At 23.2% G+C, this 14,163-nt stretch overlaps 6 protein-coding genes across 6 annotated transcripts; 4 read left to right on the top strand and 2 right to left on the bottom strand.

Annotated features, from left to right (window-relative positions):
• Positions 1 to 154: 154 nt before the first annotated feature.
• Positions 155 to 1,735, bottom strand: PCHAS_1119200 (cleavage stimulation factor subunit 1, putative; the record flags this gene model as incomplete). The annotated part of the gene is made up of 1 exon (XM_016798594.1): positions 155 to 1,735. One exon carries the CDS (start codon positions 1,733 to 1,735, stop codon positions 155 to 157), a length of 1,581 nt encoding a protein of 526 aa, XP_016653981.1.
• Positions 1,736 to 3,653: 1,918 nt separating this feature from the next.
• On the top strand, positions 3,654 to 5,090 carry PCHAS_1119100 (merozoite surface protein 10, putative; the record flags this gene model as incomplete). The annotated part of the gene is made up of 1 exon (XM_726971.2): positions 3,654 to 5,090. One exon carries the CDS (start codon positions 3,654 to 3,656, stop codon positions 5,088 to 5,090), a length of 1,437 nt encoding a protein of 478 aa, XP_732064.2.
• Positions 5,091 to 5,627: 537 nt separating this feature from the next.
• PCHAS_1119000 (conserved Plasmodium protein, unknown function) lies at positions 5,628 to 8,150 on the top strand (the record flags this gene model as incomplete). Its single annotated transcript, XM_727542.2, has 1 exon — positions 5,628 to 8,150. The coding sequence occupies one exon, from the start codon at positions 5,628 to 5,630 to the stop codon at positions 8,148 to 8,150; it is 2,523 nt and encodes an 840-aa protein (XP_732635.2).
• A 782-nt stretch (positions 8,151 to 8,932) lies between these two features.
• On the top strand, positions 8,933 to 9,742 carry PCHAS_1118900 (conserved Plasmodium protein, unknown function; the record flags this gene model as incomplete). The annotated part of the gene is made up of 1 exon (XM_738276.1): positions 8,933 to 9,742. The coding sequence occupies one exon, from the start codon at positions 8,933 to 8,935 to the stop codon at positions 9,740 to 9,742; it is 810 nt and encodes a 269-aa protein (XP_743369.1).
• A 355-nt stretch (positions 9,743 to 10,097) lies between these two features.
• On the bottom strand, positions 10,098 to 10,616 carry PCHAS_1118800 (ATP synthase-associated protein, putative; the record flags this gene model as incomplete). The annotated part of the gene is made up of 2 exons (XM_016798593.1): positions 10,098 to 10,405; positions 10,538 to 10,616. The coding sequence occupies 2 exons, from the start codon at positions 10,614 to 10,616 to the stop codon at positions 10,098 to 10,100; spliced, it is 387 nt and encodes a 128-aa protein (XP_016653980.1).
• Positions 10,617 to 12,693: 2,077 nt separating this feature from the next.
• On the top strand, positions 12,694 to 13,734 carry PCHAS_1118700 (secreted ookinete protein 25, putative; the record flags this gene model as incomplete). The annotated part of the gene is made up of 1 exon (XM_736651.2): positions 12,694 to 13,734. One exon carries the CDS (start codon positions 12,694 to 12,696, stop codon positions 13,732 to 13,734), a length of 1,041 nt encoding a protein of 346 aa, XP_741744.2.
• Between the last annotated feature and the right edge of the window lie 429 nt (positions 13,735 to 14,163).

Here is a 14,163-nt window from a genome sequence, read left to right as displayed (position 1 = left end):
CTATAAAAATTATTTTCATAGCTAGCTAATTAAATTAAGTTGAAAAAAAAAAAAAGTTTTTTTCTTTTCTTAATATTAAAGAATATATCATTAAGTCTTGAAAGTGATAAAATAAAACTCATGTTTAGTCAATTTTGTATCTTTATACTTTTTATTAATTATCATGGGAATACATTTGATTTATTTTGATGGTTTTACAAAATCCATCGTAGCTAGCTGTATGAACATCCAATCCATCCCTTGCATTTATAATATCATTTATTTTATCATTATGTACATTTTGTATATTATGTTCTATATTACCAAAATAGGAATTGTATATATAAAATTTTGAATCAAAAATATCATTAGCTTGAAAAATATTAGCGATAAAAGATTCATTATTCATAAAAATACTTTTATTTGATATACATGATAATCCATTTCCAAATGTATATAAAGTTTTAAAATTTCTCATGTCCATTATTTTTGTTTGACCATCTAAACCGGATGTTAATATATAAAAATTTGATTTATTAAATTCAATGGATTGTATTGAATATCCATTGTGTGCATTATATTGTGTATGTATTAAATTTGAATTAAGTCCATCCCATATTTTTATATTTCCATCAACCGAAACGGAACCATATATATGTCCATCAGATGTTCCACTAATATGATTAATAGTTGAACTATGATATGTACTTTTATTAGTTGTCATAAAACAATTTAAGGTTTGTAGGTCATATAATTTTATTATATTTTCATTTTTATTACATGCATATAAGAAATCACCACATGGGTGTACATACATTGATATAAATGGATTCTTATCCTGAATTATAATATTTTTCTCTTCATCATTTCTTTTATTTTTGTCTTTCATATGTTTATATTGATTATAATATAATTTTTTTTTTTTTTTTAAAGCTTTATTTATATCAATAATCTGTATTTTACAATCATCGCTAGCTGAAAATAAAATATTTTTTGTTGGATGAAATTTTAGACTATTTATTTTTTTTGTGTGTTTATTATCTATAAGAAATATTTTTTTTTTTTTTAAATCGTTTATTTTTATCATTTTTATTGTACTATCTGAACTAGCGGAACAAAGAATATTTCTCGATGCGTTGTTAGCACAACATATACACTTATTTTTATGAATTAGTTCTATACGACTATTAATTTCGTAAGAGTATATTTGTCGTATGGTGTTGCTATTATTTTCGTAGTTTAATATTAAATTATTATTATATATATGTGATTTTTTTTTATTTAAAGAATTATATTCGGTTAATTTATTTATGTTTGTTTCTTCGGTCTCTACTACATTAGAAGGATTATTATATAATCTCTTTTGATATAAATTGAAAAGGAAATTATTTTCACTATTTACATTTTCTTCTAAACTGATTTCTCTTTTTAAAGTATTATAGGTATCAAGTAAGTTATCATCAGCTAGCTGTTTTAACACACATTCATAAAATGTCATTTTATCAATACTTGAAAATACATTATCCTTTTTTTTATATTCATTATTTTCAGCCTCATCATTATCGTTGTTAATATTATCATTTTCAATTTTCCCATCGATGTCATTATTTTCATTACTCTCTTCATTGTCATTTTTATCTACCTCGCTTCTTTCATCATTTTTATCTATCTCACTTCTTTCATCATTTTCATCACTCCCATTTTTGTTATCTGCATTATTTGATGAAAGAAAGTTCTTCGCTAAAAATCCTTTCATTAATTATTTTTTATGATACGTTTTACATTGATGTATTAGAAATCTACAAATATGGCGCATACTTATTCATACTTTTTAGATTTGTACTCGTCACTGTTGAACTATTATTACTATGTATTTTTTAAATATCTTTTATACTCCAATACTAATCATATATATATATCATTTTCCTCTTACTAAATAAAGGTTACTAAAGAAAAGCATTGCATGCCTTTATACAAATGGTATGACAAAGCGGATGCTTATTTATTAAATGAAATAAAACAAGAATAAATTAAAAATGAAAAAATAAAATTGAGATATTATTCCATAATACACAATTATCTATTCACCATGCATGTAAATATATTTTTTTTAAAATAAAATAAAAAACGGATGCAAATAAACCTTACTATCGGAAAAGATTTTCTAAAATTTTTTTTTTATTAACGTCACTTAATATGTTAGAATATGAAACAAATTTTAAAAATGAGAAGCTGTAAATTTTTTTTAAAGGCATATATATACACGAAGAAGAATATGTGTATTTTTTGCCTTAACATAGAAGGTAATTTATTGAATAAATTATTTATATTAAAAAATTTTATTTTTAAAATATTTCCCACATATTTATGTGTATATTTTTCTTTTAAAATAAATGCGAATTTTGTTTTTCCAATTCTGTAATACAACCATCAAAAGTTCTATGAATTAATCAAAATTGCGAAAAAACATAGCATGCCATTTTCATATATAGCTATATACCCTATTTTTCAACCGTTGTAAATAGTATACTTTACATTATTACTATCATTTTATATATATAAGGTTGGCTATATATTCTTACGAAATAATAATATGAAAACATTTTTATGGTACGAAAGAGGTATTATATTTCCCTTTTTATATGCTGATAGTACATATATAATTATGTCTTTTTTCTTTAATATTCGAAAATTATAAAAAGTTATTTTATGTCTATTATGCTAAGCATTGTTTCCAAAAGGACAATTTAAAAAATGAGGTATAACCTAAATAGCAATCCTTGATGAAATTGTTTATTATTTTTATTTCATTCGTTTTAAATTGTTGATAAAATATAAATATGGAGGAAAAAAATATGCATAACCGGCAACATTATTGGTATTCATAACCAATTAATGTCTATAATTTTCTTTTCCTTTTTGAAAAATAAAACGGTACTATATCAACCATCATTTGTGGGATATACAATAAAAATGTTGCGCATAAATTCGATCTGGTGTTTATCAACACCTTTAGGCAAACTTATCGATTACTATAGTTTTTATATGTACATATATTTATACATGAATATTTTTTCCAATTGAATTGGCATATTTTATTACACGCTTAGAAATTATCACAATTTTATGCACAATGCTGTGTATTGTTTTCTATACATTGTAGTTGTCTATAATTTTTTTTTTATTTTTTAACAATCTTTTATTTTTTTTAATTATAAATTTGAATAATTAATATACAAAAATAGAAAGGATAAAATATAAGGAGACATATATGGCAATTCACTCAATCAATTTATAATAACAACCAAAATAATTATAGAAATAATTAAATAAAAATTAATAGTGCATTAAAATATGAATAAATACGTTGTGCTCTTATTATATTTTTTCACAACGTTTTTTTTTATATGTTTTTGTCTATTCCATAAATTTATTATTTCGTTATTTGGACAATTGTTAAATTCATTTAATTCAGTTATATTTCTTTTGTTACATTTTATATATTTCTATTTTTTTTAGAAATTATATGGTTATGTATTAAAAACCATATTAGTATACAAAGGAAATATTAATATTATACTATGCACGCGTGTGCAATGTGATATTACTTATTCTAGTACCAGCTAGCCATATTTCTAAATTATATTTTTTTAGCTATCTTTGTTAAGTAAAATATGATACTTGTAAAAAGGAATAAATTATTTACCTTATCACTTTTATTGGTGGTATATGCAAATAATGCAGTCCTTTCAGGTGTCAATGATAAAAACGATAATATAACTATCATTCCTCCAAGCCAAGAAAACAATGAAGAAGATGTTATAGAGGAAATCGATATTGATGATATTGATGTAAACGATTATATTAACATGGGCGATGAAGATGACGAGATAAGTTATGTTAAAGAGACATATTTTATAAGAAAAGAAAATTATAATAATACAACAAAAAATAATGTCCCACCACCACAAAATAATCCAATTGAGGATTTAAAAGAACAACCAAATTCGGTCAACAGTCCAAAAATGGATGCATTTAAGTTTGTAAATCGTGAAAACAAAACCAATAAAAAGTTTGAAGAAAATCTGGAAAATAATAAAAAAAATATAAATAACAAAGATCATTCTTTTCTAGGAAAATTCATTCGTGTAATTCCAAACATAGAAGATTTCGGTAAAGTAAATGAACCAAATTTTGATCAATCGGAAGATCAAGTTGGCAATCCCCCTGATGTTAATCAAACTGTGGAAGGGGAAGACGATGCCGATGTGCAAGAAGACGCAAATATCAATCAAGGAAAAAGTTCAGATACTGATCAAGGAAACACCGAAGGTGGTAACCAAGAAAAAAGCGAAGGTGGTAGTCAAGAAAAAGGAGAAGAAGATAATCAAAAAAAAAGCGAAAATGAAAATTCGAATGAAGAAATACCAACGGAACGAAGTAAAGATACTAATCCACCAAGTGAAGAACCAAACAATAGTGATGAAGTAAAAAGCGAAGAAGATACTTCGGCTAATGATGCCTCAAATGCACAAGCTTTAAAAAGTGATGAAACTCCGACTACTACTACTGAAAATAATGCAGAAAAAAAAAGTGAAAATGGAAAAGATGCAATGGATCATGCCCAAATAATGCATATAACAATGTTAGAAGAAAATAGAAATCTTAAAGAAACAACTAGGATCCTAGATGAAACAGTATACACTTTTGAAAGGTTTATTTTAAAATGTAAATTTTATATAACTGCTATTATAAATTTTGTAAAATTTAAAACTAATCATATATGTGAATATTCGAAATGTGGTGATCATGCACGATGTTATATTGTTGAGAATGATCAACAAGAATGCCGATGTCTAGCTAATTATGTACGAGATACTAGTGTAGAATATTTTAAATGTATTCCTATGACTACTAAAGATTGTACAAATAATAATGGAAATTGTGATAAAAATGCTGAGTGCTCAATTAAAAATAATAATATTATCTGTTACTGTTCATATAATTTTTTTGGAGATGGTATTTTTTGTGTTCCAAATTCCAACTATAATAATTTCTTACATATATCCCTTATTATAATTGGTTGCATTCTTCAAAAATTTCTTTTTTAATAAATCGTATAATAATAAACATAGAATTTTGGGGGAAATGCAATGAAAAAAATAATAATAATATAAATTGAAAAAATTAATGAATAATAATTGGAAAAATAAATCATTTGCCTCGTGCAGTATCAATTATCTCCTTCCTCAGTTGAGGTAATTTCATGCATATGCATTATATTGTATTTATTTATATATTCTTTATTTTAAAAATTTTTTTTTTTATTTTATTAATTTTTTTTAATTTTTATAATATTTTCAATTTTGTGCTTTATTAACTTCAAACCCTTTGGGTATCACTATTTAATTATTATGATCTACATTCGATAACAATGTGATGTTATATTTGAATTTCCATGAGTTTATACAATATGTAAGTATATATATAGGTATGCTTATTTAAAAGCATATATTTACTTGGATATGAGATCCATGCGCATGTTCCATCCCTCTTGTTTTTTCATTTCTTGAGGGGTGACAGATTTTCACGCATGCTTTATAAATTTAGATAGAAAGGGAGAGTATGAATAAGAGGAGAAAAGAACGATGACTATGTACAGAAAATATGACTTAATTGGTTTGTGCAGGGGAAATAAAAAAAACGAGCATTTAATTATAGAAGTTAATAAAAAACTTAAATTACCCAGTTTTTCTGGTATAAAAAAGGACGTAAAATCATTTGAAAATATAACAATAGATAAAAAAAAGAAAATTCATATATTAAAGTGGTCAAAAGGAAAAGACACACATTTTATTGGTTATAATAATAGCAACTGTTTCTCTATGCTTCATGAAAAAAAAAAATGTAATAACAATTTTCGATTTTCTTTATGTTTTTTTTCCCATAATACAAAAATATTCTATACAAAATGGGACACCAAACCTTTTAGTGAAAATAAAAAAAACACTATGAGTTTTGAGCATATTGTAAGAATTTTGAAATCTTTAAACAAAGGGAATAAAAATGTCGAAAAAAATCTTGATCTTCTTTTACCTCATATATATGCAGAATGCGAACAAAATTACATTCACTTTTCATGCATTTTGCATAACCTTCATAAGTTAAGAAATAATATATCAAAAAATTATAAAGCAAAAGTATATGAACAATTTAAAAAACAATTTATTGATAATATTAACATGTTTACTTTAAAAGAAATAACAATCATACTAAAATGTTTGCTTGAAGAAAAAGTTATGAACAGTCATAAAATTATAACACTTTGTTCATACATATTTATTTATTATATTAGCATGGATATTTTGCATAAAATGGAAAAAAAAAAAACTTCTTATAACTTCCTTTCCATTTTGAATACCCATTTTAGAGAGTGTGTAAATACTTTTTTTATCCATGACATAGACAAAATAAACAACAATTTGGATATTAACAACTTTTATAAACTGGTATATAACTTAAATGAATTAAATAAAGACAGCGAAATAAATTATATTCAAGCCCAATTATTAAAATATTCAAGCAACAGTTTTAATTTGCATGATATATCAGCATTTATGAATTTATTAAAAAATTATAATTTAAAATCCTTCCCTTTTTATATATTTTTATCACACATTTACATTTCCTATAATTTTATGGGTAATAGTGATAATTATTTAGAGCAAAACATTGAAAAATATTTTTTAAAATATGAAATAAATAAAAATAATAGTATAATGAACAAAAAGGGAATTGAAAAAATGGAGAGTGAGTCATATAATATTATGAACAGTTCAGAAAATACAAATGTGTGCATAAATATATCCAAAAATGAAAAAAAAAATAATCCAAATATTTCCCACAGTTTAATAAAGTTGACAAATAATAAAAGCAAAAATTTTGATGAATATAAAATGGACAAAGAAAATATAGATCAGTTCGAAACAAGCAAAAATATTATGAGTAAAAAGGAGCTAGTTCATTATTTTAAAAATGTCTACAAATATGACACACCCACTACTAATTACATTACTAATACCGACTTCAGTAAGAATAATCGATTTTATATTCAACCAATAATATTCAATAAAAACGTAGAAAAAAAAAAAAAAAATATGGATATAAGAGAAAATGTTCATAGCCTTTCTGTCATTATTTATACTAGCATAAAATGGAAATATAAAAATAAATTTCTTTATATTTTGTCCAATTATTTGCTACTAAAATATATAAATTTTATAAACCTATTTGATATATGTAATATATTTGAATTGTTTATGTGTGATAGGCATGTTTTAAAAAAAAATTGTAATATTATTTTTGGGAAAATAAAAAATTTAATTTTAAATGAAAAAAATAATAAAACATTTGCAATATTTTGTATAAATGTTACAAGAAATAAAAATGAGTTACAAGACAATTTTAATGATAAAATTATTTCTTTATATAAAATTATTTTAAATAAACAACATACTAAACCAGCCTATAACAGAGAAAATACAGTTATTTTTTCAAACATTATAAATTTTTTAATAGATCAAGAAATTAGTTCCATATTTTATTTATACTATTTAAGTAAGTTCAACAAATTTATGAGCTTGGCAATTCACCAAGAACAAAATAATAGTGATAAGAAAAATTCAGTTTTCAGCATGATTGATATGCAAGATTTACTTAAAGCTTTTATTAATATTTTAAAAATATATGAAACAAATAATAAATCCTTTCTAGTTTTTCATAACAATATAATTTCTACTTATTTTAACAAATCAATTGCTTTGATGTTAACTTTTTTAAAAGACATTTTTTTTACCAAAATGATTTTTGTCGACACACATAATGATGAAGCAAAAAATAATACAGACAATAACTTGAAAAAAATTAAAAATTTAAACAGAGTATGCCACATTTTATGTTTATTTGTATCATCATTTAAAAAATTACAAACTCATAATAATCTAATTAATAATTCAACATCAGATCTATTTTATCAAGTATTTGGCTCGTTTAAAAATTATCTTTATAAAAATTATGAACACCTTTTTAATAACAATATTACGAATAAAAAGGATTGTGTAAACATATTAAATATTATATTTATGGTAAACAGTTTGAATAACAACAAATAAGCATTTTTTAAACAATAAATAAATAAATAAATAAATATATATATATATATATATATATATATATATATATATATAAAAACATGATAAGCTTTATTTGTAGTGGGTGGCACGAACAAAATATATTCAGGTGGTAAAAAGTCGAAAAATACTTTTACCTTTGTTTTTATTCCTAAATTTTAATTTGTTTTTATAAATATTTTTTAATATTTTATCTTTTTTAATTACATATAAATCTTATGAATTCTGCAAGTGTCTATTTCCAGTTACACATTTTTTGGTCTCATAAAAATTTGTATTAAACATGTACATATGCATATTTTTTTTTGTTTTAAATTTGCTTTCATAATTTAAAAATTGTCTTTTTTTTGTATACCTTTCATTCCTTTTAAATTGATGTAATTAAAACAAATTCTATAAAATCGTAGGAAATTTAAAAAAACAACAGCATTACAACAATAGCTGTTTTCTCTATTTTAATTTATTTAAAAATAAAATAAATATAATAAAATATTTTTCAAAAAAATATAACATTTTTATAGCCAATTTCAAGCAAGCTTTCACCTCTTTTTATAAATGGGTGTTAAAGCATGTTTTATTATGTACACAGAATAATTATTAAAAATAATAAGATTGTTTTATATAATTTAAAAAAAGTATTTTTTATAAAGCGTTTGAAAATAGTGTGACACTGCATTTTCTTGTTTCTATTTCAATTTGGCTCTTGTCTTTGTTATTAATTTTAGTTTTCATCCCCCATACAGTTTCCATAAAATGTGTCTAAAATGAAGCTACTGGGGTTATATATATTTTATTTACTATCTTTTTATATTATTTGCTCTGAATTGAAAGATTATGAAAAAATAAAAAGTATAGTGAATGAAATTGATGAATGTTCAGAAGAGGATGTTGAATTTATGGATAATTATGTTAATAAAATCTATTGGGTATGGACTAACAATTTTTTCCGGTATTTAAAATTGAAGGCTTATATTTATGAAAATGATATTGTTTATGACCAAATAATAAAAATGGAAAATATTGCCCAATTATTAACAGACAATTTTATTGTATATAAAAATAAAGAGGAATTTATTAGAAATGCTTTAAATATATTATCAAATGAGAAACATTTAAAAAATGTAATAATCACATATGTTCCTAGAAATAAAATCAAATTTTTTCAAGACTTATCCGAACAAGAAATAATAAACCTATTTATAGACGAAAAAAATAATGTAATAAATTCATTTAATAATATAAAAAGAATGAGAGAATTTCGTGATGTTGCTAATTCAAAATATTATTATCATAAAAAGTTGTTGGAAAATAAATGGGAGCATAAAGCTGATGATGCACTAGTTCCTGAAAAAAAAGAAAATCAAAATGATGAAATAAATAACAATGGAAATAATAAACAAGCAAAGAATGTTATCACATTTTCTATGAATGATATATTACCAGTTAAACCTATGAATTTTGATTTTTATGACAAAAACAAATGGAGTACTTATTTTTATTTTACCAATGATGAAGAGCGTATAGCAATAGAAAATGATTCAGGTAATAATATTTCCAATACAAATCCTGTTTAAGTTTACATTCATTAACAAATGTTATACCATAGACATACATATATACATACATGTGTTTTCACCATATTATGGCATACCCCCAAAATATTTATTTACACACAAATTTATAAATGCTCCTACATAGTGTGCTCAAAAATATATATATTATCTTTTACTATTAAAAAAGAAAAAAGTTTTTGTTTAAAAAAATGTAGATTTACATTAATGCAGTAGGTATATCAAATATGCAACGAAACTGCTACATAATTTATATTCTCTACTACAACAAACATATAATAAAACAGGGCCCCTTAAATAAATTGTAATGGGAAAAAAGTAAAGAAAGCAAAAAAATTAATATAACATAGTAAGGATATCATTTTTCAATTGGGTAGAAAAAATTGGGAACAATCTTTTCTTTTAATTCAACTTGATTTTTGCTGAAATTTATAAAAAAATAATCCCGAATTTTAGAGTACCATTTAACATTTGTTAATGCTGTTTTCTTGTTCTCTTCATTTTTATAAGTTTCAATTAAATCTAAAGCAGACATTTTGTATTTTATATATTTATTAAATTTTAATGGATTATAATCCTTATTTTGTAATTCGGTACTAGTGTCAATATCATTATAAATCGAGTTCACGTCGCTTAAGCATAATTCCAAAACATGTTTATCTTTCCCTAAAATGAAATGTAAAAGGTGGAGAAGCATAAAACTGGTTCATACGTCATCTATATATGTGTAAGCATATCCATTATTAATATGTATATCTGTGTGCATTTTATGGAATTTTTTATGGCTTTGCATCTTACCAACTTGGATCCTTTGGATTGGTCTTTTCCCATAGAGCAAAGAGGTTGATGGGATTTTTTTGGGAATAAGATTTAACATTTAAAAAACACATAAAAAATATATATAATTAAAAAGTAAGAAAATAAGCTAAGCGGAGAAAATACTCAATAAAGCGCGTTTATGGTTGTTCATTAATAAAGAGGCGCCTTCTTTAGCTGTTTAAGGCATTTTCTATAAGAAAAAGTCAAATGTATACATTACAATGTGTTATATGTATATATATAATATGTGTAAAGGGCCACATAAATTATTGTTTCTGAATATTTAAAAATTCTTTTTGATGAATGATTTAATAATATATTATACATTTCAATTATATGCAAATTTTATTCACAATTTTGCTTACTATTTTACTCAAAAGTGGGTAATGGATATATGATAATATATATATTGTTATATTTTATTTCATTCCCTATATTTCAAATAACATTTATTATATTTTTTCATTGCATAATTTTTTTTAAATATACTTTTGTTGTAGTCAACAAATATTAAATGGTGAAATTATTGTTCCTTTTTCCCATTATGTTTTTATATTTATTTACTCATATAATATTTTTTTTGGGCGCGTGCGCTAGTGGGACGGGTATAAGACTATGCTATTAATTTTTTAAAAAAAAAAATAACCTAATAAAATTAAAATGATTCATATTATTATTGTTGAAAGTATTTTATAAAATATATTTAACGGCGAAAAGCCATTTGTATTATTAGGTCAGTATTTTATTTAATAAAAATATACAATAAAAGGGAAACATGTGTACATATATGTATATCATCATATATAAAATTTTCAAAATGCTACTAGAGGAACCATTGTAAAACTGGTAATAACTCAAAATGAAACGCTTTTTCTTTGTTCTTATATTATCGCTATATAAAATATGATAATTTTTAGCTAATTCTAAATGATGTGCCCTGTTCTGTTTGCACACACATCAAAATATTAATAAAGCATAATAATATGCATGCATATATACAATGAAAATGCCTACAGAAGATCTGGCATAGACATATTATTTTTATAAGCCCATTAATATGCATTTTTATTGTATCTTTACAAATTGGGCATATTCACCCATCTCTATAATTAAAAAAAATTAAGATAAAACATATCGAAATAAATTGTTTTTAATAAGAAAAATATAGAATATGTAATTTATGCTGAATCACTCTCTTTTTAAATATGCACGAACTTGTGAATCTTGAATTATTTCAATGGGAAGGGAAATAACAAATATTATTCTTTTTCGTTAACGAAAAATCACCAATGAATAATGAATAATATATATTATATCCATATAAGCATATGAAAAAAGCATACTGATATATGCATAAATTTATCTCTATGAATATATACATATGAGCATGTTTATGTACTAATTAATAAGCTCGATCTATGTGTGTATATGCATTTGGATAAGAATAATGGCATTTATTGAAATCCAAAGTATGCATTAAAAAAAAAAAAAAAAAATAGACAATATAGCGATTTTTTAGCTACCTGAAAAAAAAAACAAAAATAGCTACCCAAAATACTTAAAAGATAGAAAGCCCATAAAACTATTTGCACACACAAATATATATATGTACATATATTATATGGTTGTAAACATGTATGTTCAGATCTTCAATGTAGTACCAACTAGCCATGTAGCACCAAAAAGGAAAATAACGAAAGAATCTCCTCAAAAAAAAAAAAATATGACCAAAATAAAAAAAAACAATATGACTAAAATAAAAAAAAAAAACAAATAATAAGTAATTAATATATACATTTTTTTATAATATCGATTTTTAGTGAATATTATTTTTGAAATATATTTTAATATCTTGTTAAAAAAATATAAAATATTCTTTAAATTTTATTTGTTTCTTTAATTGCTTATTTTATGACAACATTTTCTACATTCTTTTAAAAACAATTTGTTTAAATTAACATTTATTTGTAATATCAAAACATTCTTAAAGGAATTTGTTATTGTTACTTTGTTTTATATTTAAAAAATATTTAATTCATTGTTTTATTGACAATTAAATATTTATAATAATAATTTTTTAGTGTGTTTGTTTCTTTTAAGACTTATTATTTTATTTTTCAAACAAAAATACGATAATGGTAAAAATATGTACTTTCCTATTGTTGTTCCTTATATTTTCTTTTTTGAATTTGAATGCGATAAGTGGCCTTGGCAATGCAGATGAAGTAATAATAGACACTGAAGATCTAGACATCATTTTAAATGAAGTGTATCCCGATGAAACTATATTGCATGAGCAAAATGAGTATGACAATTATCAGATCCCAAACGTGTGTTCCGATAATACGACCGACCACCAACCACGATATATAGAAGATAACAAAGATTATTTATATAACCAAATTGGAGAGATTAGTAATTCATTTTCTGCTAATTTGAACAAATATACAAAATTTATGCATGAATTATATGGTTTATATAATGAAAAAATTGATGTAAGCATGGACAATTTTAGACATGGTTATATATTTATGCAAATACATTTTTTAAAACATAAAAACAAGGATAGTACTATTAAATTAATGGTTGATTTATATGGAAGTGTAAATAAAATACATTCAGCTGGAATTGAATTAGCACAAGGGTCGTTTGAAGCCCAATTGAATCAATGTGATTTAATACAAAATACAATCAATGCTCCTATTACTGACGCGGTTTTCATTATACAAGATAATGACATAAGCAAAGAAGGCCATAATGCATCTACACAAGATAATACTATTTTACAGAATGAAGACACTCTTAAAAAATTAGACAACTTGGCTAAAGTGCATGCATCACTTATGGAAAATAACATTGATAGTACAGAAAATTTTATTACATTAGATAAAATAACCGAAGGCATATTTCACGTTAATCAATTAGACGATTTCTTGAATAAATGTATGATACCTGTAAGTGGTAATACGAATGATGCTGCATTAAAAAAGCACAAAACTGCAAGGGATAGGCAAATATATCGCGAAACCTTATTTATAAATTTTAAGCAAAGTGTAGTTAGCAAAGATATAGAAGGCTGCAAAAAATATTACTCATTGTTAATCTCAAATAGTAACATAGGCGCTAAATTAATGTATGTTTTTGTATTGATAGCAGCTATCATTTATATTTTGTAATAACTATACGTTAAGCAATGTATCTAGTGATTAAAATTTTGAAACTGTTATTATGATAGTTACTTTTATTAATTTTTTTTCTTCTACATAAAAAATTGTAGACCATAATATATATCCACTTTTTATGTACATATAATGAATATATATATATATATATATATATATATATGTAAAGTTTGATCGGTACCAAAAAAATGCATATATACATAGAAAATAATAATAATTGAAATAGAGAAACGCTATGATAATCACATTGATATAATAGAAATGAAAAACAGGCAATCCATAGTGTATGCAAAGACACACTATGTGCATGTATATCATTCCAATGCAATATTAAATCAAACATTTCAAATTACATGCTTTTATAATTAAATCTTTCAAAAAAAATAAATGTATAGAAACAAAGAAAACAAATATGCTGTAAAA

Source organism: Plasmodium chabaudi (assembly GCF_900002335.3).
Source record: "Plasmodium chabaudi chabaudi strain AS genome assembly, chromosome: 11".
Classification (NCBI taxonomy): domain Eukaryota; phylum Apicomplexa; class Aconoidasida; order Haemosporida; family Plasmodiidae; genus Plasmodium; species Plasmodium chabaudi.
This window is presented reverse-complemented; position numbering and strand designations above follow the sequence as displayed.